The sequence below is a fragment of the Protopterus annectens genome, chromosome 1.part1 (assembly GCF_019279795.1).
Source record: "Protopterus annectens isolate FY-2018-M chromosome 1.part1, PAN1.0, whole genome shotgun sequence".
In the NCBI taxonomy this organism is placed as follows: domain Eukaryota; kingdom Metazoa; phylum Chordata; order Ceratodontiformes; family Protopteridae; genus Protopterus; species Protopterus annectens.
This window is the reverse complement of record NC_056726.1, coordinates 156801739-156826620: the sequence shown is the minus strand read 5'-3', so window position 1 is coordinate 156826620 and position 24882 is coordinate 156801739. Positions and strand designations below refer to the sequence as shown.

Here is a 24882-nt window from a genome sequence, read left to right as displayed (position 1 = left end):
AGGGGAGTTTTATACTCTGAAAAGGCTGTTAATCCAGAGCTGCTAGAGAACTTTTGAAGTTTTTTATTGTTTTTAGTCAAAGCATTTTTGGATTCCTGGCCTTCGGATTTGTGGTTCACTGTTACATTCTTTTTTTCTATCATGGGTGATGTTTAGAAATTATATTACTGAACAATACAGAATGCCTACTTTAGTAAGGTGAATCTCTGTATTCAAAACAGTTCAGGAATGTAGGAACACACACACACACACACACACACACATATATATATATATATATATATATATATATATGGTCTACTTCACATGGTCGACAGTTCATTTGATCGACTTTTATTTGGTCCACAATTCATTTGATCGACAAGCAGTTTTATGTGGGGGGCTGTGCTCCCTACACCCCCCCCCCAACTATATATATCAACTCCAGGGTCGCACAACATTGGGGAGGGGGGCAAATCTACCTGTCGACCATATGAATTGTCGACCAAATAAAAGTCGATCAAATGAACTGTCGACCATGTGAAGGGGACCCATATATATATATATATATATATTCATATAGATATATATATATATATATATATATATATATATATATATATATATGGGGGTCCACTTTTTAATTTCGAAAGTCCACAATCCCAACTTTCAAAATATCGAACCCAGAATCTCGAAATTAAGGGAAAAAATATATAAACCAAGACATCAAAAAACAAGCAAGCCCCCCTGCAACTTAAATATACTAACTGCGAGACTGCGCTACAGTGAAGAGAACGGTAATTTTCCCGTTCTGCATTATACAGCGATCTCCCTTACCATTCTCTTCACTGTAGCGTGATCTCAGAGTTAATATATTTAAGTTTCTGGGGTGTGAGGGGTGCAGGGGGGCTTGCTTCCCTGCAAAAACACATTTTTTGATGTCTTGTTTTTTTATTTTTTTTTCTTCTTAATTTTGAGATTTCAACAATTCTTGAGTGAGTCTTCCGGTATCACAGTATATGAGTGATTTCAATGTAATAACATATGAGTATATTAAAAAATTCAAATGCCCCTGTATTTTGCCAGATATATACAGTCTGTAGTCAGGACTCATGGACTGAAACATGAGGACAGAAATGAGATGGATGCAGGACAAGTACATAAAATAGCAATTACAGTATTTTTGCTTAGTAAAAGTGCTATAGTAGTATTTAACATTTGAAGTATGCCATGTTCTCTTATGTTTTCTGTCTTTGTTTCACTTTTAGATACATCATCAACGTAACATTTGAGGGGAGAAACTTGTCCTTCAGTGAAGATGGATATCAGATGCATCCAAAGCTGGTGGTCATCTTACTAAGTAAGAACAGGAAATGGGAGAGGGTGAGTAATGTGTCTCATCTGCTCTTAGAAGAACGGCTAACTATATTTTAGGGTAGATATTTGCGCAGTTGAGGAACATGCGGTACTACAGATAAAAGCTAAAAAGTTTCAGTTGTGTGGTCTGCTGTAATAGTCATTGTTTCTTAAAACACATCACTCACAGAGCCATTTAAATAAAAATAATTAAAAAAGAGCTCTAACACTTACCTTTTTCTGTTTATTAATGTTAAGTAAATGAACGTTTTATATAAAATTATCTGCCAAAAAATCTGCAGTAATGCAGCCACATATCATGGTTAGCTATAGTCTTATACAATGATAGATAGTGCTTATTAATTTGTTGCAGTTCACAAAAAAAAACTTAAAGAGGATGCCATTTAGATGCTTTTGATGGATAATTCTTCATGATTTATCCTGATTATACCCCATACGTTTACAATGTGTCAGTACTTGAACTGTAACAGCAGACAGATCATTTCATGTTGTGTTGTTCTGCTGCTTGTAAACATGGCAGACAGAAGTATCACAGGTTTCAACGGTGAAGATATAAAACCAGTGCTATAGAACGTCAGCTAATTAGTGATTATACATTAATTTAAGAATGCATTTTAGCATACTCTTTCCTTCTCTTTATCAGTGCAAAGGCATTTGAAAGCAATCGTATCTTTTTCATATTCTAGTCATATGTTGCCTTTTGTTTTGGATGATTATTATAGTTTAATTTTTGCTGCTAGTGTTTGCATGCAGTCCCTTCACTCTGGGACTGGCAACAACAAACTGCAAAATACTTTATAGTCACTAATAATTTTTAAAATAGATTACATTTCTTTTCTTAAACATAATAGCACATTTTATTTCCATCATTATAATTATGTGAAGTCTTCATGCATGGTACACTTTTTAAAGCCCACTACCAGCTGTGCTACATGATCTACATGATCTACATAACATTTTTCAATTGTATTTCCAGCTACTTCATAACATCAGTAGCCACAATGTTAATCTATCTCATAGCAGACTCCCTTATTGCAAACAATATAGGTGCTACTGAGTATCACTTTGCATTTATACATATGAATGAAATTTGTTTTGCCTACCTCTAGCAAAAAAATGAATCAAATTATTTTTCTAATGCATTACCTGGTTTACATAATGCTAAGGCTAACACATAATGTATTATACATTCTTATTCAGCAAAGATACAACATTTTACAGTTAATTAGAGAAAATCCTTGCATTGGACATATGCATGGTAATAGCAGAAGGGAATTTATATCTCTTTGACAAGTAAGAATGGTGCTTCATTCTTCATTATATGACATTCTCTGCATTATTTAGATTATCAGACAGCCTGCATAATTAATAACTGCAAACAGCACATCAAGGTATAGAGTAGCATTTATTCAGTCTAACATACTACAAATCTATATGATGAGTACTGTCTGCTTTGCATTGTGTCATTGTAAGGAAACAGATTCATTATTTAACTTACTTTATAATTTAGTTTAACCTGGAGGTTAGTAAGTGATAACCAGTATTTCTAGACATAGGATAACCTGCGACAAAAATTTTATATGACTATCATAGTAAAACTGGTCAACCCAAAGTATATAAAAGGAATGTCCCATACCTATTTTCTCATCAGGGGATGATACCAAAATTAGCATAAAATATACTAGAGAGAAGAACAGACAATGTGGTTTTCTAAAGCATGCTGGCATTGGTTAAAAGATATACCACTGGCATGAGCATAAGTCTCTTTGAATCATCAATGCCCTTAATGCAATTGTGTTTACAGACGTGAGCACTGAACAGCACTAGAAGCCATGGCTGGCAGACTACAGTGAACTAATTTGACTTATAGCTATATGGATGCATCATTAAGAAAAGGGAAAGAAATTAATGTTTATAACCTAGTCAGGTACATAAAGAATATATTTAGGATATAGTCTGTTTAAGAATGAAGTTTTTAAATTAAATCTACAGTACTGTTTGTAGACCTCTCTTATTGTATAGCTTATGAGACATTTAATACAGATGTAATAAGTCATGTAATGTAAATATGTTTTTTTTCTACTTCATTCTTCAGAGACTGGAGCATCCATTGTATTTTTATCATAGTAACTTTACTGTCCTGCCAGCACCATAGTGTGCATAGATGTATGACATTTTTTAAAGGTTCATATGAAGTCAAATGTATTTGCAATATGTATACATTTGAAGAGTGAAAGATATATACATGTAATTAATGTTGGCTATCTTTGCAATCCTTGCTTCTGTTAACTGTGATGAAATACTTACATGTAGTGTTTTTTAATAACTTAGTTTTTTCTTGAAATTAAATGTGTTTTTTTAACAAGGAAAACATACAGTAAGAAGTAACAGATGCTGCAGTATTTCAAGGCCACATCAAACATGAATGCCATGCTCTGCTGTTTTTCACTGCTGGATTTAATTTGATTAGATAATAGTGGGTCTACAGCTCCTATTGTGCATTTCATGTGACGATACTGGGGCTGAATGGTAAAATGTTCTTGTAAGGGAAAGGGATATGTGTCCTCACACTTGACTATTGTAAATGTCTGGATAAAGTAAAACAGTAATATTAGATCATTGATAGAACTGCAAGTATAGTAGAAATATAATGTTAGATGTTGGTGTTATTTCTCAGTAACAAAGACAATGTTTTTTGATTTATGGTGCCATATATATAGCAGTGTCATCCTTTTTTAAGAATGCCGATACACCAAAAATGCTGTTCTAAAAAGATCAATGGTCATATTAAATTTTTATTTTCAATGCATTGTCGGAGAAACATTTTTAAAATATGTGGCATTTATATTTTGTTTTGGTAAATGGACATACAGATAGCTCATTTCCATTGCAAACACTGGGAAGTAAACATTGCCCTGATACATTCATTTCATACATTTTTCTGATATGTGCTGGGCTTCTATACAGTGTTAGTTGTGAAGGATGAAATGAATGAAAAATATCAGCAGGTAACATAACCAGAGAATGAAACATACTTTTATACCCAGACATTGTAAGGATAGTCAGAAGCATCTTCAAAGAGTCTCTTTGACTTCTATTCAGTTTATAAGTTTATAATGTTGAGGGTTCTGTGACCCTGAATATATCCATTCTGATATGGTAACATATGTGGCATATATTGTTGAATAGCCTCTTTAGCAGGGTGGGTTTTCACTCTTCTGTATGTAGGTCAACTCACTCATTTATTTTCTGGCTTACTAACAATATTCAGATTTGAATAATGAAAGCTATTATTTATTTATTTTATTTTTTTGCACACAGATGATCAGTCTGAAATGGCCTAAATACTGTAATTTGTTTGATACCAGTGGAGAGTTAATGAGTGCACATTGCCCAGAAAGCTTGGCATTAATAATGTAATTTTAGTTTGATAGCTTTGCATGCACAAGCAAAGCATTCACTCGGTATGCCAATATAAAGGAGATTTGCACTTAATATCAATTTATGACAAATGAAGTCATACTCATTTTTCTTAGATGAAAAGGGAAGGCAGGATACACAAAGTGCGAGCATTTGGGATGAAGAATGCAAGAAATGCTGAAATAACTGCTTATATGGAGGCAGTTAAGTTTCAAGGGCCAGAAAAATTATCAGTTATAAAACATAACATTAGTATTTATAGTGGATAGAACTTTGAAATGTTCTTTTTGATGTGTCCAGATTATGGCTACTTTCTACCAGTTTGGATAAAGTTAATCCTCTTTCTATCATTAAAGATGGATTTTGAAATCACCCCTGTAGTATATATACAAATATGGATATGGAGTTATTTAATATCTGTATATACTTTGAAGGACTTTTGTTTCAACAAAGGAAAGGTGTCATGATGGGAGCAGCTTGCACTCCTTTATTTGCCAACATAGTTATGATTCAGTGGGAAAGATGTTTATCTTTAATTCACAATTTACTGATTTATGGGATCTTTAGGTTTGTGTTTTGGATGATATTTGTATTCTAGAGGCAGGAAGTATGGATGAAGTTAATGAGTTCATTGAATATGTTAATTCTACCATGACTTTTTGGCATTTACCTATGAGAGTTTCCAAGAATGGACACATTACCTTGATGTTGAGGTATATAAAGACCACAAGGAAAGGAAGTTTGTATGCAATATATATATATATATATATATATATATATATATATATATATATATGTATGTATATATATATATATATATATATATATATATATATATATATATGTGTGTGTGTGTGTTTGTGTGTGTGTATGTATGTATGTGTACATATATATATATATATATATATATATATATATATAAAAATACACATATATACACAAAAACAACATATTCTTACAAATTACTGCGTTAAAATAGCTGTCACCCACTACATCAAAAGAAACCATTGCTTAAAGGGGCAATTTGTTTCACTAGCTAAGATGGTCTCTGAAATGGACCTATTCTTTATTGAATGTCAAAAACTAAAGGGGATGTTTATGTCCAAGGGATGCCCATGTCACCTTGTGGATAACATTTATAAGGAGGCTCATAGCAAAAGATTGACAGACTTTTATATATCCCTTATTAATAAAGATATGGGCAGCTTTGGGTTTGGTAATCATGGGACAACTGCGAATAGTGACTATAACAAAACTATAAACAAACCCCAAAACCATAGACAGAGTCCTATGGCAGTAAGCGGTAACAAAATCACGAAAGTCCACCAAACACTTCAGTATATTTGTCAACGGACAAAAAAGATGATAAAAATACTTTGAAAACGTTTTATTCAATTAGATAACAAACGTGAGCGCTTTCACCATTAGGCTTCATCAGACGTTTCATAGTATTCTTCCCATAACACATTTAAATACTAATACAAAGTCGCCTATAGGCTGAAAAAGCTAATTACATATGCAATAATAGCAAAGCAGCTCATAATAACACATAAAAATGCATTTGTCATAAAAGCATAATGCATCTAAACCTTCACTATAATCAATGCATAACATAATAAAATAAGCACTATAAATATTCATAAAAATATAAGTATATATATAATTAAAACTGCAGAATGGTGCTAAATAAGCTAACAACGCCATCATTAGAACATAAATATCATATGAAATATAGATGGTATAGATGAAGTTAACTATAAATGATTTGAATATAATTAAATTTTTATTTTTAACAATCAACTTATTAAAACTAACATTACCTGTTGGGTCTAATACATCTTCTTTTCTTAAGTATGGGTCTCAAATTGACTTTCTCATTCAGACCTGGGGGTTGGTCCGCTTTACATCTAAGTATCCAACGCAACTCACATTCAAGTGTATAATTAATCAGGTCTCCTCCCCATGCACTTGCATAAACCTCTTGTATAACACTATAAAGAAACTTATGTTGGGGGCCAAAAGCCTTGTTATGTTTAGCCAAGGAATTGGTGTCAGTGCCTATCCTTATATGGTACTGATGTTCCCGCATTCTCTCCCTTAGTGTCCTGTTCGTCTTGCCTATATAGAACGACGTGCATGCTACACATCTAGCCAAATACACCACGTTCTTACTCACACAATTGGTACCTGTGTTAAAATTATAGACAAAATTATTATGTGGGTTAATAAAGGTCTCCCTAGTATCTATCAAACAACATTGATTGCAGTTCCCACAAGCTCTGGTATTATAACCAACAGGGTTCCTAAGCTTTGGTGACAACCCCTTATAACATAACAGTCTCTTTAAATTAGGTTTATTCTTATATATGACCAACGGAACTGGCCCCACCAACCGGCCTATGTCTTGATTCAACCTTAGGACATCCCAATGCTTGCCCATCAACTCTCTTAAAAAGAACGCATCTCTGGTATAGAAGATAGGAGCTTTAACAAAATCAGATATATTGTGGTCAGAAACATCTGGCATCAGTATAGAATCAGCAAAATAAGGTCTAGCTACTGTAGACCTAAGTGTGTCAACCTCACTTAATATCTCATCAAAGGCTTCTCCATCATACCCTCTCTCTGAAAACATAAACTTCAACCTAGCTACCTCATCTTTATAGCCAAGTCCACTGGGATTTAGCCTCGAGGCTCTCATTAGTTGACCCTTCATTACATTTTTAAACACGTAGCAAGGATGCATACTATGTCTGTGTAAAAATGCATTCCTATAGCACAACTTACGATGAATAGACGTATTCAACAAACCAGATGGAAGTCTAACTATGTTAACGTCTAAAAAAGAAATGCATTCTTTAGAAAAAGTATAAGTAAACTTCAAAAACTCGGTAGATGCATTCATCTCATCTATAAACAACCTCAAGTTATCATTGTTACCATGCCAAATTAAAAAGAGGTCGTCTACAAATCTCTTATAGAAACCAACATTCTCAATAAAGAATGCAGATCTAAACAAAAAGGATTCTTCCCACTGTGCCACAACCACATTAGCGTAGCTGTTGGCACAGGGGGTACCCATTGCTACTCCATCTTTCTGAGAAAATACGGAGTCACCAAACATAAATACATTATTACACAGAATGGTTTCCATAAACAAAGAAATCAACTCCACATTATTAGTAGTCAAGCCTGATCTAGAATGCAAAAACTGCTGGAAAAGTGAAACACCTATATCATTAGGTATTTTCGTGAAGAGACTAACCACATCTAAAGTAACCAAGGTATAGTCAGTCTGATCATCCAAATTCTTCATATACTCATATAGCTCGAGTAAAAACTGTTTACTATCCTTCAAAATATGAGAAGTCTCATCTACCAATGGTCTAGCATAGTATTCTACATATATCGACATAGGTTCAGTTAGCCAACCTTGGCCAGCAACAATTGGTCTCATCGGGGGTATTGATGCAGATTTATGAACCTTAGGAAGGCCTTGTATAATAGGTATGCGTGGATTGCCTACCTGTAATTAAAGCTGACTTCCAAGTTCAACTGTTGCCATCTATAAAGCAACTCCGGGTATGTGTTACCTGACGTGGGCATCTTTAACACCCTTAGTCCACGCGGTACAGTTAAAGTTGGAGTTTGGTAAGGAAGGGGTAGAGGGATCAAGCTCTATCTTTCGATGTAATAGTACATATGTACCCCAATTACACCCTCTTATAGAAACTTTTTCACAGTTAGTAGAAAAAGGCATATATGCCCACTTTGAAATAGGTATTAAGGATAATAAGAGGAGGATAGGTAATTTGAACGTAAATCAAAGGAATGCGTTGACTTCTCTGAAATCAGACCCTAACATTACGATTAGGTCGGCAGATAAGGGAGGGCCTATTGTTGTGATGGATACCTGCTGGTATAAGGACAGTATGATGAGTTTACTCAGTGAAGATATCTTTTATGAGAAGATAGACATGGATACTGTAACTGAGAAAGTATTTAAGGTGTATGATATGTTGGATGATTTATTATTATCTGACGATATAACTTTTGAGTTATATACATATTTGAAGATAGGCAATCCACGCATACCTATTATACATATATAGGAATGCTTTTTTACACAGACATAGTATGCATCCTTGCTACGTGTTTAAAAATGTAATGAAGGGTCAACTAATGAGAGCCTCGAGGCTAAATCCCAGTGGACTTGGCTATAAAGATGAGGTAGCTAGGTTGAAGTTTATGTTTTCAGAGAGAGGATATGATGGAGAAGCCTTTGATAAGATATTAAGTGAGGTTGACACACTCAGGTCTACAGTAGCTAGACCTTATTTTGATGATTCTATACTGATGCCAGATGTTTCTGACCACAATATATCTGATTTTGTTAAAGCTCCTATCTTCTATACCAGAGATGCGTTCTTTTTAAGAGAGTTGATGGGCAAGCATTGGGATGTCTTAAGGTTGGATCAAGACATAAGCCGGTTGGTGGGGCCAGTTCCGTTGGTCATATATAAGAATAAACCTAATTTAAAGAGACTGTTATGTTATAAGGGGTTGTCACCAAAGCTTAGGAACCCTGTTGGTTATAATACCAGAGCTTGTGGGAACTGCAATCAATGTTGTTTGATAGATACTAGGGAGACCTTTATTAACCCACATAATAATTTTGTCTATAATTTTAACACAGGTACCAATTGTGTGAGTAAGAACATGGTGTATTTGGCTAGATGTGTAGCATGCACGTCGTTCTATATAGGCAAGACGAACAGGACCCTAAGGGAGAGAATGCGGGAACATCAGTACCATATAAGGATAGGCACTGACACCAACTCCTTGGCTAAACATAACAAGGCTTTTGGCCCCCAACATAAGTTTCTTTATAGTGTTATACAAGAGGTTTATGCAAGTGCACGGGGAGGAGACCTGATTAATTATACACTTGAATGTGAGTTGCGTTGGATACTTAGATGTAAAGCGGACCAACCCCCAGGTCTGAATGAGAAAGTCAATTTGAGACCCATACTTAAGAAAAGAAGATGTATTAGACCCAAGAGGTAATGTTAGTTTTAATAAGTTGATTGTTAAAAATAAAAATTTAATTATATTCAAATCATTTATAGTTAACTCCATCTATACCATCTATATTTCATATGATATTTATGTTCTAATGATGGCGTTGTTAGCTTATTTAGCACCATTCTGCAGTTTTAATTATATATATACTTATATTTTTATGAATATTTATAGTGCTTATTTTATTATGTTATGCATTGATTATAGTGAAGGTTTAGATGCATTATGCTTTTATGACAAATGCATTTTTATGTGTTATTATGAGCTGCTTTGCTATTATTGCATATGTAATTAGCTTTTTCAGCCTATAGGCGACTTTGTATTAGTATTTAAATGTGTTATGGGAAGAATACTATGAAACGTCTGATGAAGCCTAATGGTGAAAGCGCTCACGTTTGTTATCTAATTGAATAAAACGTTTTCAAAGTATTTTTATCATCTTTTTTGTCCGTTGACAAATATACTGAAGTGTTTGGTGGACTTTCGTGATTTTGTTACCGCTTACTGCCATAGGACTCTGTCTATGGTTTTGGAGTTTGTTTTTTCTGATATATTTTCACCTCGTACAGAGTCCGAGCTCCGTTGGCTGTGTGCACTGGTGTGCTTTGTATCCCTTGTTTATAACAAAACTATGATTATATTCTGCAGTATTGATTATGCCGTTATCAGGGATAGTATTTCAAGAATTTTAGAAATTTTTCCCTGTATGGTGATGTTTTAAGTAAAATAGGTCCAAGACCAAAATTTGTGTTTAGTGAGGGTAAGAATTTTAAAAAACTGTTTGGAAAGCCCAATGTTGATAGTTAAATTGAAAAAATCACTAGGTACGTTCCAGACTTCCAGAGTGGTTTTTGCAGCCAATGCAAATATATAAAAATTGGGCCATATGGTACAAATTCTTATGCAGAAATTTAAAGCTTATGGACATGATAATTGTGAAGCCAATGGAAAAGTGTATGCAGCATTATGATAAAATTGGGTCACATGGTACAAGTTCTTATACAGAAATTTAAAGTTTATGGACATGATAATTGTGAAGCCAGTGGAAAAGTGTATTTAGCATTATGTTGGGTATGTAGTGGGTTTTACACTGTCAAATCAGATGGAATGTTTCATGAAATGATACATGAGTACATGGACAACTCGGGGAAAGGTAACTTCAATAATGCATTATGTAGACATGCTCATAACCATCCAACCATTATGTTTAATTTTGTGGTATTAGAAAAGGTGATCAAAATCCAAGAAGGGGGCTTGGAATGAATATCTTGAAGTATTGGAATTGTTATGGCAGTTAAAATGAATCACAGAGTTTTCCTTGGGCTTAATGGGTCGGTTTAAAGTAGTAGTTTAAAACTGAAATCCTATGGACTTGTGTAGTGAAATGGGGAATGAGTTAAATGATTATATACATTTTATATCAGACATTATGTGTTTATGCTTGTAGGTGAAATATATGTCAACATTTATCATATTTATTTTATATGCAATACAACGCATACATAGTTATTATTATTGTTATTCATAGTCATAAATATATTTGTAGATATTATTACATTATCAAATAATTGGTTATATTTAAGATGTATTTATTATTTATTTCTTTATTTAATCATGCACATATGAATTTATCAAACATTCACATTTTTACCATTTGAAGATTTTTAGTTCATTATTTATAATTAGAATACATGGGAGCTTTATAGTTTGGGACGTGTATATTTTTATCTATTGTACATTTTATTGATATGTTTTATGGCCTCTAATGAAATATCAAAAAAGGGGAGATAGATGTGTGTGGGAAATTATAGCTGTTATTTTTATTATGTGAGCTTTTTTAATATTGCAATGTTTTTACATTAATGATTTAGTTGATTGGACACTAACCGGTCATGTAATTTTGTAAAGTTTTTAAAAAATTCATTCAGAAAAAAAAATTTTTTTGCTCTGATAAAGTCCTGGATGTTCAGTGCCAAAAGCTCTAAATATTTTGTGTGTTATAACCATTGGATTGTTCTGATAAAGTGATCTGGCTGTGTTAGCTGTTCCTACTGGGCCTTTTTCATTTATTACTTGGTTTGATAGTACTACAACTGGAGTGTTTCTTTTTGAGATTCATAGTTATAGACCATACTATCTGACATTGGTCAATGCAAATGCTATGTACAATTACAGAAGGAATAAACTAGTATATCTTTTTAAAGGGGTGGGAAGGAGTAGCTTTTTGTTGGCTTGTCCTTGGAAGGAGGGAGGGGTTTCTGCTTGCAATCTGACATGCCTCCCATGATGACAACAGTTGTGTTTGTTTGTTTGTGTCTTTCGGCTTTTCCCGGTTAGGGGTCGCCACAGCGGAACGCCGGTCCGCTAGTGATTGGCAGTTGATTTTTACGTACCGGCTTGCCAGGCCTGACGCACAACCTTCAACGAAGGTACGCCCATTCAAGCACGTCTCCACACAGAAGATGCTCTAGCTGAGAATCGAACCGGACAGCGTCTTACTGTGAGGCGACAATGACAACAGTTGTGTAATCATAAGAAATTCAGCATAGAAGGGAGGTTGGAGTGAAGTGAGCCTAAATGCAGTGATTCACGTGATGTCAGTAGCTCTGCTCAGTTTGGGTGTACAAAAGAATCCCCCAGTGTGCAGGGCGTTTTATGTGATGCTGCTGGCTGCATAAGTCAGGGGCAATTCCCCTGCCCCACTAGCTGTAGGGCAGTCCCAGCCCCACTCCCAGGGACAGTACTGACAAGACCAAGCAATACACCTAAAGTGTAGATGATGGCCTGTTGGAGGACATGTAAAGAGACCAAAAAAAGAAACAAAAAGACCAGAAGTACTGGAAACAAAGTTAGTGCAGGTTTGTGTCCTGTGGAATATGCATGTTTTCACAATTATACTTATGCTGTAACTTCACAAAAAAGGTACATTATATAATAACAATTAAATGCAGCATCTGTAGTACATCATTTATATATGTAGTTCACAGACTGCAGAATGTGGTACTGAATATTTATGTATGAAGAATAGTGTGAATACACTAATTACTGCATATTTTATTGATGTTTCCAATAGCTCTATTTGATTATTGCAATTTGTTTGTTTGCTTGTTTAAATCAGTTGTTAACCAGAAATGAAGTTTAGTATTTTATACTATTTAGCAACATCACTTAAAGAGTTTGGAACTCAATGACTCAGGGAATGAAACAGTTCAATTCCCAATCTGCAATACGCACTTTTAAAATATGATCAGTCTAGTGAATGCTGCTTAGGGTTTCTTTTATACCCGCACAATTATTCAGATCAGTATTCAGGCCGTTTTTGTTTTAACCTGAAAAGACCCACCTGACCATGTGCCACTCTACATGGCTGACCTAGGAACTGTGATATCATCTAGTGAGTTGCTCAGATTTACTGCTGTGTCTCTGTGGAAAGTCAGGTGTATAGTAAATACGTCAGTAATCAAACTTTGCTTGGTGTATTCCTAGACTCAATAAGTGCATATATTTGCAAACATTGTTTTACAGATGCAAAGCTTTATATCTGCAGTTAGACTGGCTCTCATTACAATTACCATGCCAGTCTAAATTACTTGTTTGGAATCAAACATATTTGTAGGAAATCATGAAGAAGTTTGATCCAGAACTAGGCCTTCTGGGTACATATGGTGAGAGTGAATTTTGTAGTAGATGATTATGTAGTCAGTTTAGATGTGTGCTTAACAGGTGTGCATGCTTTTTACACATATTGAGTAAGAGACTAGCATATCCTTGAGTAATATCAAAGTGTGGAAGCATAAGGCATGGGTTAGGATGATTAGTGAATTACCACAAATCACTTTTCCCACAAATACAGTGGAGATAATAGTGACAAACATTACATAACAGGTTCCAGTCTTCCAAGGATACAACAACTTTATTCTGCAAGAAGCATCTGAAAGCCCACCAAAATAATACAGGACACCATGCATCCTGCGCATGGACTGTTTAAGCATCTGGCATCAGGCAGGAGAAATATGAGTGTTGATAAATGTCTCTGCTCTTTCTTGCATGTATTGGGAGTACAATTGTATTTGTTAATTATGTTTATTCCTCTTCTTGTATGTGTTGTTTCACTTTCCTTTATAATCACAAGAACAGAGCTGATGCACAAAATTTTGTTTAGGCTACGTGTGTAGTTCTAAATGACAATAAAGTTTACTTTGGCTTTGACCTTGACTTTGATTATTATCTTCCACATTGTGATTTAAATGGAACATCATTTAAAAGTAAGGGGAGACATTCCTTTTAAATTAGAATGACAACTTTAGCATGCGATTCTTCTATTTATCCTGATAGATCATTTCATGTAATTTCAAGAACTAGCTTAAAAGGCAACACTGTTATTATGGAGTAAATTTCTTCCAGTCCCATTTCATTTCATTTCATTACTTAAAATATATACAGATGTTCTTCGTGTTTCACTGTTGCAGTCATTACATTTGGGTTATCTGCTTGCAGGTAGCCCTCAGTCGGCCTGATTAACAAAGTCTTGGGTCCTGCGTCGGTTGCTGCCCCTTCTTCCATGACGTCAGGTTGTCAGGGGTATAAAACATGCAGCCGACGCCATTACATCAGTCTTTCTTGCCATGCGTGCCCGAAGCAGAAGCAGTTCACAAGTGCCGGTCGGCCGACTCCTGAAATTTTTGTTTTTGAGTTTCAGACTGGAGTCTTCAACTAAAGCTAAGTACCCCATTGGGGAAACTTTTTCTTGCTCCTTACCAATGTCAGTAAAAGTTAATAACTGCATTACTTGTGGAAAGCAAATACCTCATAAAGATTTTCATTCGTACTATATTCCTTGCCTAGGCCCTGACCACGACGTACCTTGCTGTCGGTTTTGTGCTTTATTTAATCAGCACACTATCCATCGTCGGTATATTTTCGCCTCTAAATATTTCGGTTCTCGGTTTAATTATCCAGAAATGTCATCGGTTAGCCATCCGACTACCGGGATTCCAAAAAAACGCAAGGATAAAGACAGAGACAGGCCGCGGAGGTCCAAAACTGCCGACAAGTTTCTCATAAGCCAGTCACCAGTTTGCCGGTACTCAGTGAGATGCTTTCGCAGCCCCTGATACCTGTTACTTCTGATTCACAGGCCTCTTCTGAGACCCATTCGGAGTCCGGTATGCCGCAAGATGCTTCAACTCTGGAAACCGCGGATGTCTCTACCTTGGATGGGTCTGGAGCCACTGTGAAGATACCGGCTTCTGAGGGTGTATTCAGGCCTACAGACTTGCATATTAAACCGATGCCTCCTTCTTCACTTAGGCCTAAATTTCGAACCATGCCTAAAAAACCGACGCCCAGGCCACATGCTCAGGCCTCTATGCCTAAAAAACAAATGATAAGAATGGCTGAAGATCTAATTACTCTAATCAGGGGTAGCCAGTCCCCCTCCCCTTCTAAGAGGCCTAGGACTGAAGTTGTTTCTGAATCTTCTGACCATGATTCTGTTTTTTCTGATTCCTCTCATGATCTGGATTTGCCCTTATCTACTTATGAGGATTCTGATGCGGAGGACTCTATTCCCTCTGCCTCCCCTCCAGAGGATTTTTCTTTTGGTGAAACCTTACATATTCTAAGGGAGCATTTCCATTGGGAAAGCCAGGATTTTTCTGATTCAAAAAAGAGGCTCAGGGATTTCTTACTCCTGCCTCAGCATAGGCCTTTAGCTATTCCTCCTGTACTAGACATTGTTGATGATGCTTTTTTTAAAATCTAGTTTGTCCCCTGATTCCTTGCCTTCTGCTCCCAGAAAACCTGATAGATACTACAGGATCCCTGAGTCACGCAAGTTTCTTTTTAAAAATCCTATTGCAGATCCAGACACTATTTCTCAGGGGCCCAAGGACATTAAGGCTTCTACTGCTAAAAATCCTACCCCTTCTGATAGAGCCTCCAGGGCGCTGGATAGATGGGGTAAGAAGGTTTACACTTCTGCAACCTTGGCCATTAGGGCTTTAAACTGTCAGTTTCATATGTTAAAGTATCAGCAGCATGTTGATTCCTGACTGTGTGGAAAATAAAGAATTACAGGATTTAATGCAATGTGGTTTTGATTCATTAGAAGCCTTTTGCAGGGCTGCTGTTACTGGGTCTGTGCTCAGAAGGCATGCTTAACTTAAGGAGCAATCTTTACCTGATCATGTTAAAGCTAAATTGTTGGATGCTCCCTTAAATCAGGACCGCCTGTTTGGCAACAAGGCTGAGGAAGTTCTTAAAAAGATGGAAGATAAAGCTAAATCTATGCAAACTGTTAAAGATTTCTTACAAGTTCAGACTCCTATATTTAGTAGACACTGGCCCTATAAAAATTGGTCCTTTCCAGCCCCTTCCAGGTCTTCTCAAGCCAAACCAAGACACAGCAGAAACCCCAAGTTTTGGTCCCAGGGGGCACACAGGACTAAGCAGTGGGGGGCCTCCACTTCCAAATCTGGGAGTAATAAGACTCCCCCTATGGTAAACTGTCTCAATGACTTCCTTTTAAAATTTCCAAGCACTTATCAACTGACTGCCCCTTTGGGGGAAAGATTGCTCTTCATGCAAAGAACTGGGAGCTTATTACCCAAGACAAATGGGTTTTAAATATAGTGTCGCAGGGATACAGATTTCACTTCCACACGTTGCCAACACCAAACGGGAGGCCGAACCTACCCCCAAATCAGTGGGCAGAGGCCCAAAAACAAGTACTTTCTCTCTTAAGCATGGAGGCTATTCAGTTGGTACCAGAAGAGGAAAAGGGACAAGGTTTCTACTCAAGACTATCCCTGGTACCCAGAAAACACAATTCATGGCATCCTATCCTGGACCTGTCTACTCTAAACACCTTTTTGGTGATTCCAAAGTTCAAGATGCTGACTCTTCATCAGTTGCTTCCTATGCTAGGCAAAGACACCTGGTTGGCAACACTAGATTTAAAAGAAGCATACCTGCACATCCCAATCAGGGAATCTTGCAGAAGATACCTTCACTTCAAAGCAGGCTACACACACTATCAGTTCTCTGCACTGCCCTTTGGCTTATCTACTGCACCCAGGGTATTCACAAAGTGCCTAGCTCCAGTAGGCAAAGAAATATTCAAATATACCCATACCTGGACAATTGTCTAATTCAGGCAGAAAGCCAGGACATACCTTTGAATCTTCTGGTCTTTGTACAAAGGGTTCAAACCTGTCTGGGGTACACCATAAATGAAAAGAAATTTCACCTGGTACCCTGTCAACAAATTATATTCCTGGGAGCAAGCTTGAATACAACTTCCCAGATGGCTTACATCACGCCAGAAAAACAAATTCATTTGACAACCTACTTCAAACAAGTGGCCTCAAAAACTCAGCTATCTGCAAGACAAATACTGCAAGCCTTGGGGTTCATGTCCTCCAGCATTCTTCTAATTCCATATGCAAGGCTGCATATGAGGAAACTACAGTGGTATCTAAAAAGCCTATGGTGTCAACATTCTCAGGATCTAGAAGCAATGATTCCTATCATACCTTGCCTATGCCTAGAGTTCCTTTGGTGGGCAGAGACCTGCCACCAAAACAAGGGACTACCTTTCACACCACCCCCTGCCACCCAAACCCTAACAACAGATGCATCAGACTATGCATGGGGGGCTCACCTGGCAGGGAAGTGCTTTTAGGGCAAATGGAACCCAAGTCAAATGCACCTGCATAATCAATCAAAAAGAAATGTTAGCTGTACAGAATGCTCTGACAGCCTTCAAGGACCACATTCTTCCAAGACAACTAATGGTAAAGACAGAAAACACCACTGTTATGTGGTACATAAACAAGCAGAGGGGTACACATTCCTACCCCCTCTGCAGACTAGCCATGGCATTGTGGAACACAGCCTTGAGCTACCAAGTGCACCTTCAAGCTCAATTCCTTCCAGGAAAAATAAGTACACTGGCAGACAGACTAAGCAGAAACCTCATGGACCCACACGAGTGGAAACTGGAGCCAAGGATTTTCAGCATGTTGACAAGGAAATGGGGGAGCCCAGATATAGACCTATTTGCCTCTCCCCAGAACTATCAATTGGACAAATTTTGCACAAGGACTCCCCACAAACAAGCCTGGAAAGTGGATGCTCTGCCCTTCAGCTGGAAAAATCAGTCTATGCCTTCCCCCCTCTGCTCTCCAAAGTACTACACAGGACAAACCAAAGATGATTTTGATTGCTCCAGACTGGCCACGCCAATACTGGTACTCCCTCCTGCGCAGTGTGTCATGGCTATCCCAATGGCACCTGCCTCAGACTCCTTCCCTGCTGCCCCAGCAGGAGAACCAGATTCTGCACCCTCAGCTTCTAACACTAAACCTTGCAGCCTGGCTAATTACCTAATATCTCCTTTACTATCCCTCAGTAAACCTGTGATGGATTTCATTTTAGAGGCAAGGAGGCCTAGTACTAGAAAATCTTATGCTGAAAAATGGAAAAGGTTCTGTGCCTGGAACCAATCTCAAGGGAGGAGCACAGCAGCACCCAATTTACCGCAGATTTTACAATACTTAACTGAGATGCTTCACAAGAGCCTGTCTTTTTCCTCCATTAAAATCCATGCCTCAGCCATTTCAGCTCATTATAACACAGAACCTCCCCTCTTCTCTCATCCACTGCTCAAGCAGTTCCTCAGAGGCACCAAAAATTTGAGACCACCCAGGAGAGCTCCAACCCCAGCCTGGGACCTTAACTTTGTTTTGGAGAAACTCACTCTACCTCCTTTCTAGCCAGCTGCAACTGCGGACTTAAAATTTCTTTCTTGGTAAACAGCTTTACTTTTAGCAATCACTTCAGTTAGAAAGGTATCTGAATTACAGGCCCTTATGGCAGTGGAGGCTTTCATCATCTTTCATGCAGACAAGGTATCCCTCAGAACCAATCCATCCTTCATGCCCAAGGTGGTATCCACTGTGGCTCTTAATCAGTCCATTCATTTGCCAACCTTCTTTCCCAATCCACAGAACAAAGGGGAATGGGTACTGCATTCCTTAGATGTGCATAGACAACTTAGATTCTACTTGGACAGGACTAAACCTCAAAGGAAATCTGAACAACTGCTGGTGGCATTTGCTGCAGGGGCAGAGGGGAAGGCTATTTCAAAGCAAACCATTTCTAAATGGATAGGCCATTGCATTAATTTCTGCTATAAGCACCATTGAAAATCTATCCCTTAAGGGATCAGACCTCACTGCAACAGGGCTGCATCTACCTCTACAGCCTTTCTCAGAGGCGTATCTACCAGGGACATCCTAGAAGCTGCTACCTGGAGTTCTGTACATACCTTCACCAAGCATTATCATTTGCCAATATTCTCTAAATCCAGAGCTGGCTGTGCCACTGCAGACTTGCAGGGCCTTATAGCTGGTCCTAATGCTATTTAAATTCCTCCTCCCAACCATAGCTTTGGGAATCTACCCAAATGTAATGACTGCAACAATGAAACATGAAGAACATAGTACAGTTGTGTACACATACCATAAATGTAGATGTTCGAGTGTATTCGCTGTTGCAGTCCTGGTTACCCTTCCTACAGCCCACTAACTTCTTTTGGCTATACCTTTACTTTCCTTTACTATGCTTAAAAGCTTTTTGGTGTATTTACTTTTTTGTTGGAGGTATATCATTGTACTTTTATATTTAATTGCGTTAGGGGGGCACCTGACATCTGGGGCAAGAAAAACTGATGTAATGGCGTCGGCTGCATGTTTTATACCCCTGACGACCTGACGTCATGGAAGAAGGGACAGCAACCGATGCAGGACCCAAGACTTTGTTAATCAGGCCGATTGAGGGCTACCTGCAAGAAGATAACCCAAAATCTAATGACTGCAACAGTGAATACACTCAAACATCTACATTTATGGTAAGTGTACACAACTGTACTTTCTTTCACTACATTTACCTACAATTTAACACAAATGTTTAAAATGTACAGCACACAGTCTACGCAGGTAATTCATCTAAGTTTATGAGCTACTAGAAGGTAATCTAAATGCTGTAGCCAGGAAATGCAGCAGTAATAAACAGTTAAATGGCAACCCAAACAGTGGCAACTTATCATGCTTGCTGATTAGTGAAAAAGGACTAGCATATTGTGCCCTGAGTCTTAGTGATAGCTTTCACTAATGGGTCACACTTCAAAATTCAGTTCCCATTTAAATTTAAAATGGAAAATCATCAAAGCTGACAGCAGAAGCATGAAGCATGGCTCATCACTACCTCAGATACTCACATGCTGCAGTTATGTTTAAAAGTGCAGTAGAATAAGCTAGTAGGTTAGAAGATGGCGTCATCAGTCACCACACACACCTTCAGTTTATTTCACCTCCTGATTCTTATTACTCCTCTTTGGTAACTTGGTTTGTTTCAGTTGTTCTACAAAGAAGAACATGTTACAAAGAGTGTGTAGTCTATTGTGATGCCTGTGATCAGCTGTTACCATCTACTCATTGAACACAGTACATTCTAATTCTACTCTGCACTACATGTGCTATCATTTTTTACTAGTTCTAAATGCAGAATTTACATTATTCTTAATTCTTCTCAGATTTTCTTCATTCTGCTGTCTGACACATGATTTAATGAAATCAGAGTGTACCATGTCCACATTTCATCCAAATTCCAATAACCTCACCAGTGAGGCACGCTACCACATCGTGTTTGACTTATCACAACCTTTTCTCTGTGAACACATGCTGTCAGCCTTAATAACCTCAGTTCTGACCCTTCTCTTAATAAAGGTACTTTCACTGTCATGTCTTCCTATTACTATCCACCTTTTGGATCTGTTTAAAGAAATACAGCATCACTTACATGTGCACCCTTATAAAATCTCCTTCTGCAGAATGTTATCCACCCATGGAACTACTTCTTTCATTTCATTTATCCCCTCTGTCTTTTGATTTTTCCAGCTGTAAGAACACCTTTCCCTCAGTGCACGGCCTACCCAAAGTAACTACAGATGACATGCTCACTAAATTACTAACCCACTTCTCATTCTTATACTTGTCTCTGTCATAACAGCATGGCCAGAGTCTTCCACACGTCTGATTGGTCTGTTTATTTCATCACCTATTAGTCCTTCTTCTATCACTACTTAGCCTGCTTCAACCCACTGCCCTTACATTACCTCAGCCATTGACTTACTGATACAAACTACCTGACTGTGTCCCCTGCAACCCCCTTGGTGTTTGGTGCAGAGGCTCACTACATTGTCAGCACGGAGCTCCAGTCCACTAATGATTGGTAGTTGATTTTTACGTGCCGAGTTACCAGCCCTGACGCACAACCTTCAACGAAGGTATGCCCATTCATGCATGTCTCCACGCAGAAGACGCTCTAGCTGTGAATCAAACCAGACAGTGTCTTACTGTGAGGCAACAACACTACCGCAGCACCACCACCGCGGTCATATAATAAACTAAAAGGAGGGTTTATCACCAATAGATCACTTATCATTACACTGCAGAGCAACCATATAAATGTTGGCAAACAGGCTGCACATCTCATCTTTTTGCCAAATCAAGATGTGACCTGTTAAGGCTTTAGTGAGCAAAAAGCTGCAAAAGTTAACTACTTCTTAACTATTTATACAGACTGTATCAAATTGCCTAAACTTGATCCCAGTGAAAGAATTTCCAGGGTGTACTCTCATCTACGCTGTTCTATGGAATAAATATTCCTTCCAACCTCAGAAGAGAACTCCACAGCTATAACATACTTTAGTAATCTATTTCTGCTGAGCTCATATCACTGCACCACGGAGACAGAATCAGGTATCAGTGGCTTTTAGCATAACACCATTCACTTCATGAAGCTCCACAGACAGCGCATAAGTCTCTTAAGTTTTTTGCACCACTTTTTTTCTTCACACAGCTGATCTTTAACTTACCCCAGTGCCTCTCTTGGTTTGCTGGGTCTACCTACCCTTACTTTACTCTCCCCGGACACTGTGTAAAGGGTGACACCAGTGAGGAGACAGAGACGTGAAGGACAGTGTCATATCTTGGTTTGCTGGGTCTACCTACCCTTACGTTACTCTCCCCAGACTCTGTGTAAAGGGTAACATCAGTGAGGAGACACAGACATGAAGGACAGTGTCATAACTTGGTTTGCTGGGTCTAACTGCATTTGCTTTCCCAGACTTTGTGTAAAGGGTGACACCAGTGAGGAGACAGAGACGTGAAGGACAGTGTCATATCTTGGTTTGCTGGGTCTAACTACTCTTACTTTACTCTCCCTGGACTCTGTGTAAAGGGTGAGACCAGTGAGGAGACTGAGGCATTATGGACAGTGTCATACTGCTGCTGTTGTGGGATTTTCCAGTGAACTCCCCACCCAATGATAGCCTGATGACAGGATGTGCAGTGGGTTTTAGCAATGGACTGTAGGTCACGTTTGCAAAGTGCTGACAGCAGCAGGTCATCCCGTACATCCTTCCATGGTTGTTTCCACAGTCTCCAACAGAAAAATGAAACTGTGTGGTGTACTAAGGACATGCTTCCCCCCACAAGTGCTAGAGAGAGAGATATCCAAGCCAGTAACTGAACCTAGACTGCCTGGAACACACTCAGGACTTCATCCCTCTACACCATGATGCTGGCACTTGGAGCACACTATGCAGATACATTCAGTCATCAGCACGATTATTCATTGCAACCCTAAATATCATTAATGGCTACAAACTACTTTCTGCCACACCATGCTTGTAAATAACCTTCAGCCAGTTGGAATACATACTACATAGGTCTCTGGAAAACAGTATTACTACAGGTCTCTTATGCAGTTACACAAACTCTATAACACATTTAATATCAACAATTACCAGCATTTATAGCCTCTTAACACATCTTAAGTACACATAGCATCCATTGTAAGAAAAAAGTAAAACACATGACAAAGAAACTCTCAAATAAACATAAACTTATTAGCTGAATATTATCATGTATTATTTTCCTCACTAGTTAAAAAGCTGCCCTGTTACTTAGCTGTTTTTTTTTTTTTTTTGGGGGGGGGGTATAATTAAAAAGATTTTCTGTCAACAGATTATATATTACCTACTGTTGTGCATTTAGTATTACTGTTGCTACTGTTTTGTTAACATTGTAGTATATGCTCAAACGGAAATTGACATTGGTTTTGTGTGTGTGTGTGTGTGTGTGCGTGTGTGCGTGTGTGCGTGTGTGTGTGTGTGTGTGTGTGTGTGTGTGTGTGTGTGTGTGTGTGTGTGTGTGTGTGTGTGTGTGTGTGTGAGTATTTCTGCATCTGCATGTGCATGTTCAAGTATTTATACCTTAAGCTATTTCCTGTAAACTTATGTCTGTGTATTTCTTTCATGTTTTCAAATGCTTATAATGTCTTTTGAGTAATACATTTTAAAAGTATGTATGGAGTATTTTCTCTATATATTTTTCTCTGAAAAGAATCTTTATTCCTTCAGTAGCAGTTAACCCAGTCCAAAGTTATAATCAGTAAATCAACTCAGTGCTTTGGTAGTTATATCTTAAGTAGGTAAGCTATATAATAAATCATTAATAAGCATTACTGCAACCATTTCTATGAGCACATCAATCCATCCACCCACACTCCCCTTTTTCCTATTTTTACAGATGGGGTCAGGGTGTTCCCACCACTGGGTATAACTTATATTGTAAATAATTATTTGTTTGTTTATCTTTGTTTAACAGGAACGTCTGCCTGAGCAAGGCACCTTTTCAGTGAAAGCCCTGGGAGAAAGACTCTAGCACATACATTTAAGATACTCATGATAAAACAATTTTTTACAAAGATACATTACATAGATAGTTCTTAAGACATCTAAATACAAACAGGTAATTGTTCTGCAATAACATTATACAAAGATAAAACAGCTATTTCTCCTGTGGTGACATTAAACATGATATTAAATTCTAAGTATAAAACATTTAGTATACAAATAGTTCATGTGCAATACAGGTAACAGACATTAGACATGACTAATAAGACATGGGTAACTAGGTTTACAGTATAGATGACAGAAATACGAGGGATGAAGTCTGATGTCCGAAACCCAAATGCGCGTCATATTTTGAGATGATTCGAAGATGATTCGAAGATGTTAGTCATGGGGGGATCAGATCAGGGACATTGTTTAAAATACTGCTGTTATAAACATAAAAAGTTGCTAGAATAATATGTTTTGCACTAATATGAAGGCTGAAACTCTAATGTCTTTCATTTAGTGACTTAATTGCTTCCAGTTTGACAGATCACATCAGGGAACATTATTTTATTTTGCCATTCAGGTCAGTGGGGGGGGGTGAGAATGGTGGTGGTGGGAAGAATAAATAAGGGTCTTGGCTTGGGCTTCAAATGGCCTAGTTACTCCTTTGGTAGTGATATGGGATTTTTATGAATAGGGCCTCTACTTTCATGTTTAGTAAAGCCAAACAAAACTGCTGAGGAGAACATGCAAATAATGTAACAATGCAGTGTGTACAGTATGATTTTGTTTAGCTTAGGATATTTCAGCGTGTTATGGCAGCACTACATAACTTCAGATGATGTCCTGCTAAACTGTAAATGATGTTTGGGTAATCATATACTGACTATTTATTTGTTTAGGTGTTTTTGTGAACTAGGCAGTTGGCATAGTTCAGGATCCCAAAAAATTAATGTCATGAAGTAAAAAATCAAAAAGCCATATTTACATTTAAATTCTCCTCCAAAAATCATATGCAAAAATTAAACTGAAGCTGTACAGTTAAGTTGATTTAAGTAGTTTATGCTTTTGTGTTGTCAGTTTCATTTGAAAGTTAATACTGGGGACATTTGGCTATAATCAGCAGCGACAAGAATTAATGAGATGGCATCTTAACTTTCTTCCTAATTGGGTATAACTGATCTTGTTTCAGACTTCTGATTACAGTTTTCTGGTGTTATTTTCTTGAAATTTCTTTCAGCTAAGGTTAAGAAAATATGAATTTCTTCTAGAGC

The 24882-nt window shown here is 37.5% G+C and overlaps 1 protein-coding gene across 1 annotated transcript in view; it reads left to right on the top strand.

Annotated features, from left to right (window-relative positions):
- The first annotated feature begins 1103 nt into the window (after positions 1–1103).
- Positions 1104–24882, top strand: part of GRIN2B (glutamate ionotropic receptor NMDA type subunit 2B) — a 1340574-nt gene continuing 1316795 nt past the window's right edge. Inside the window, exons 1-2 of the mRNA XM_044086874.1 lie at positions 1104–1135; positions 1248–1362. Coding sequence (XP_043942809.1) covers positions 1104–1135; positions 1248–1362 — 147 coding nt within the window. The remainder of the gene's footprint in view (positions 1136–1247; positions 1363–24882) is intronic.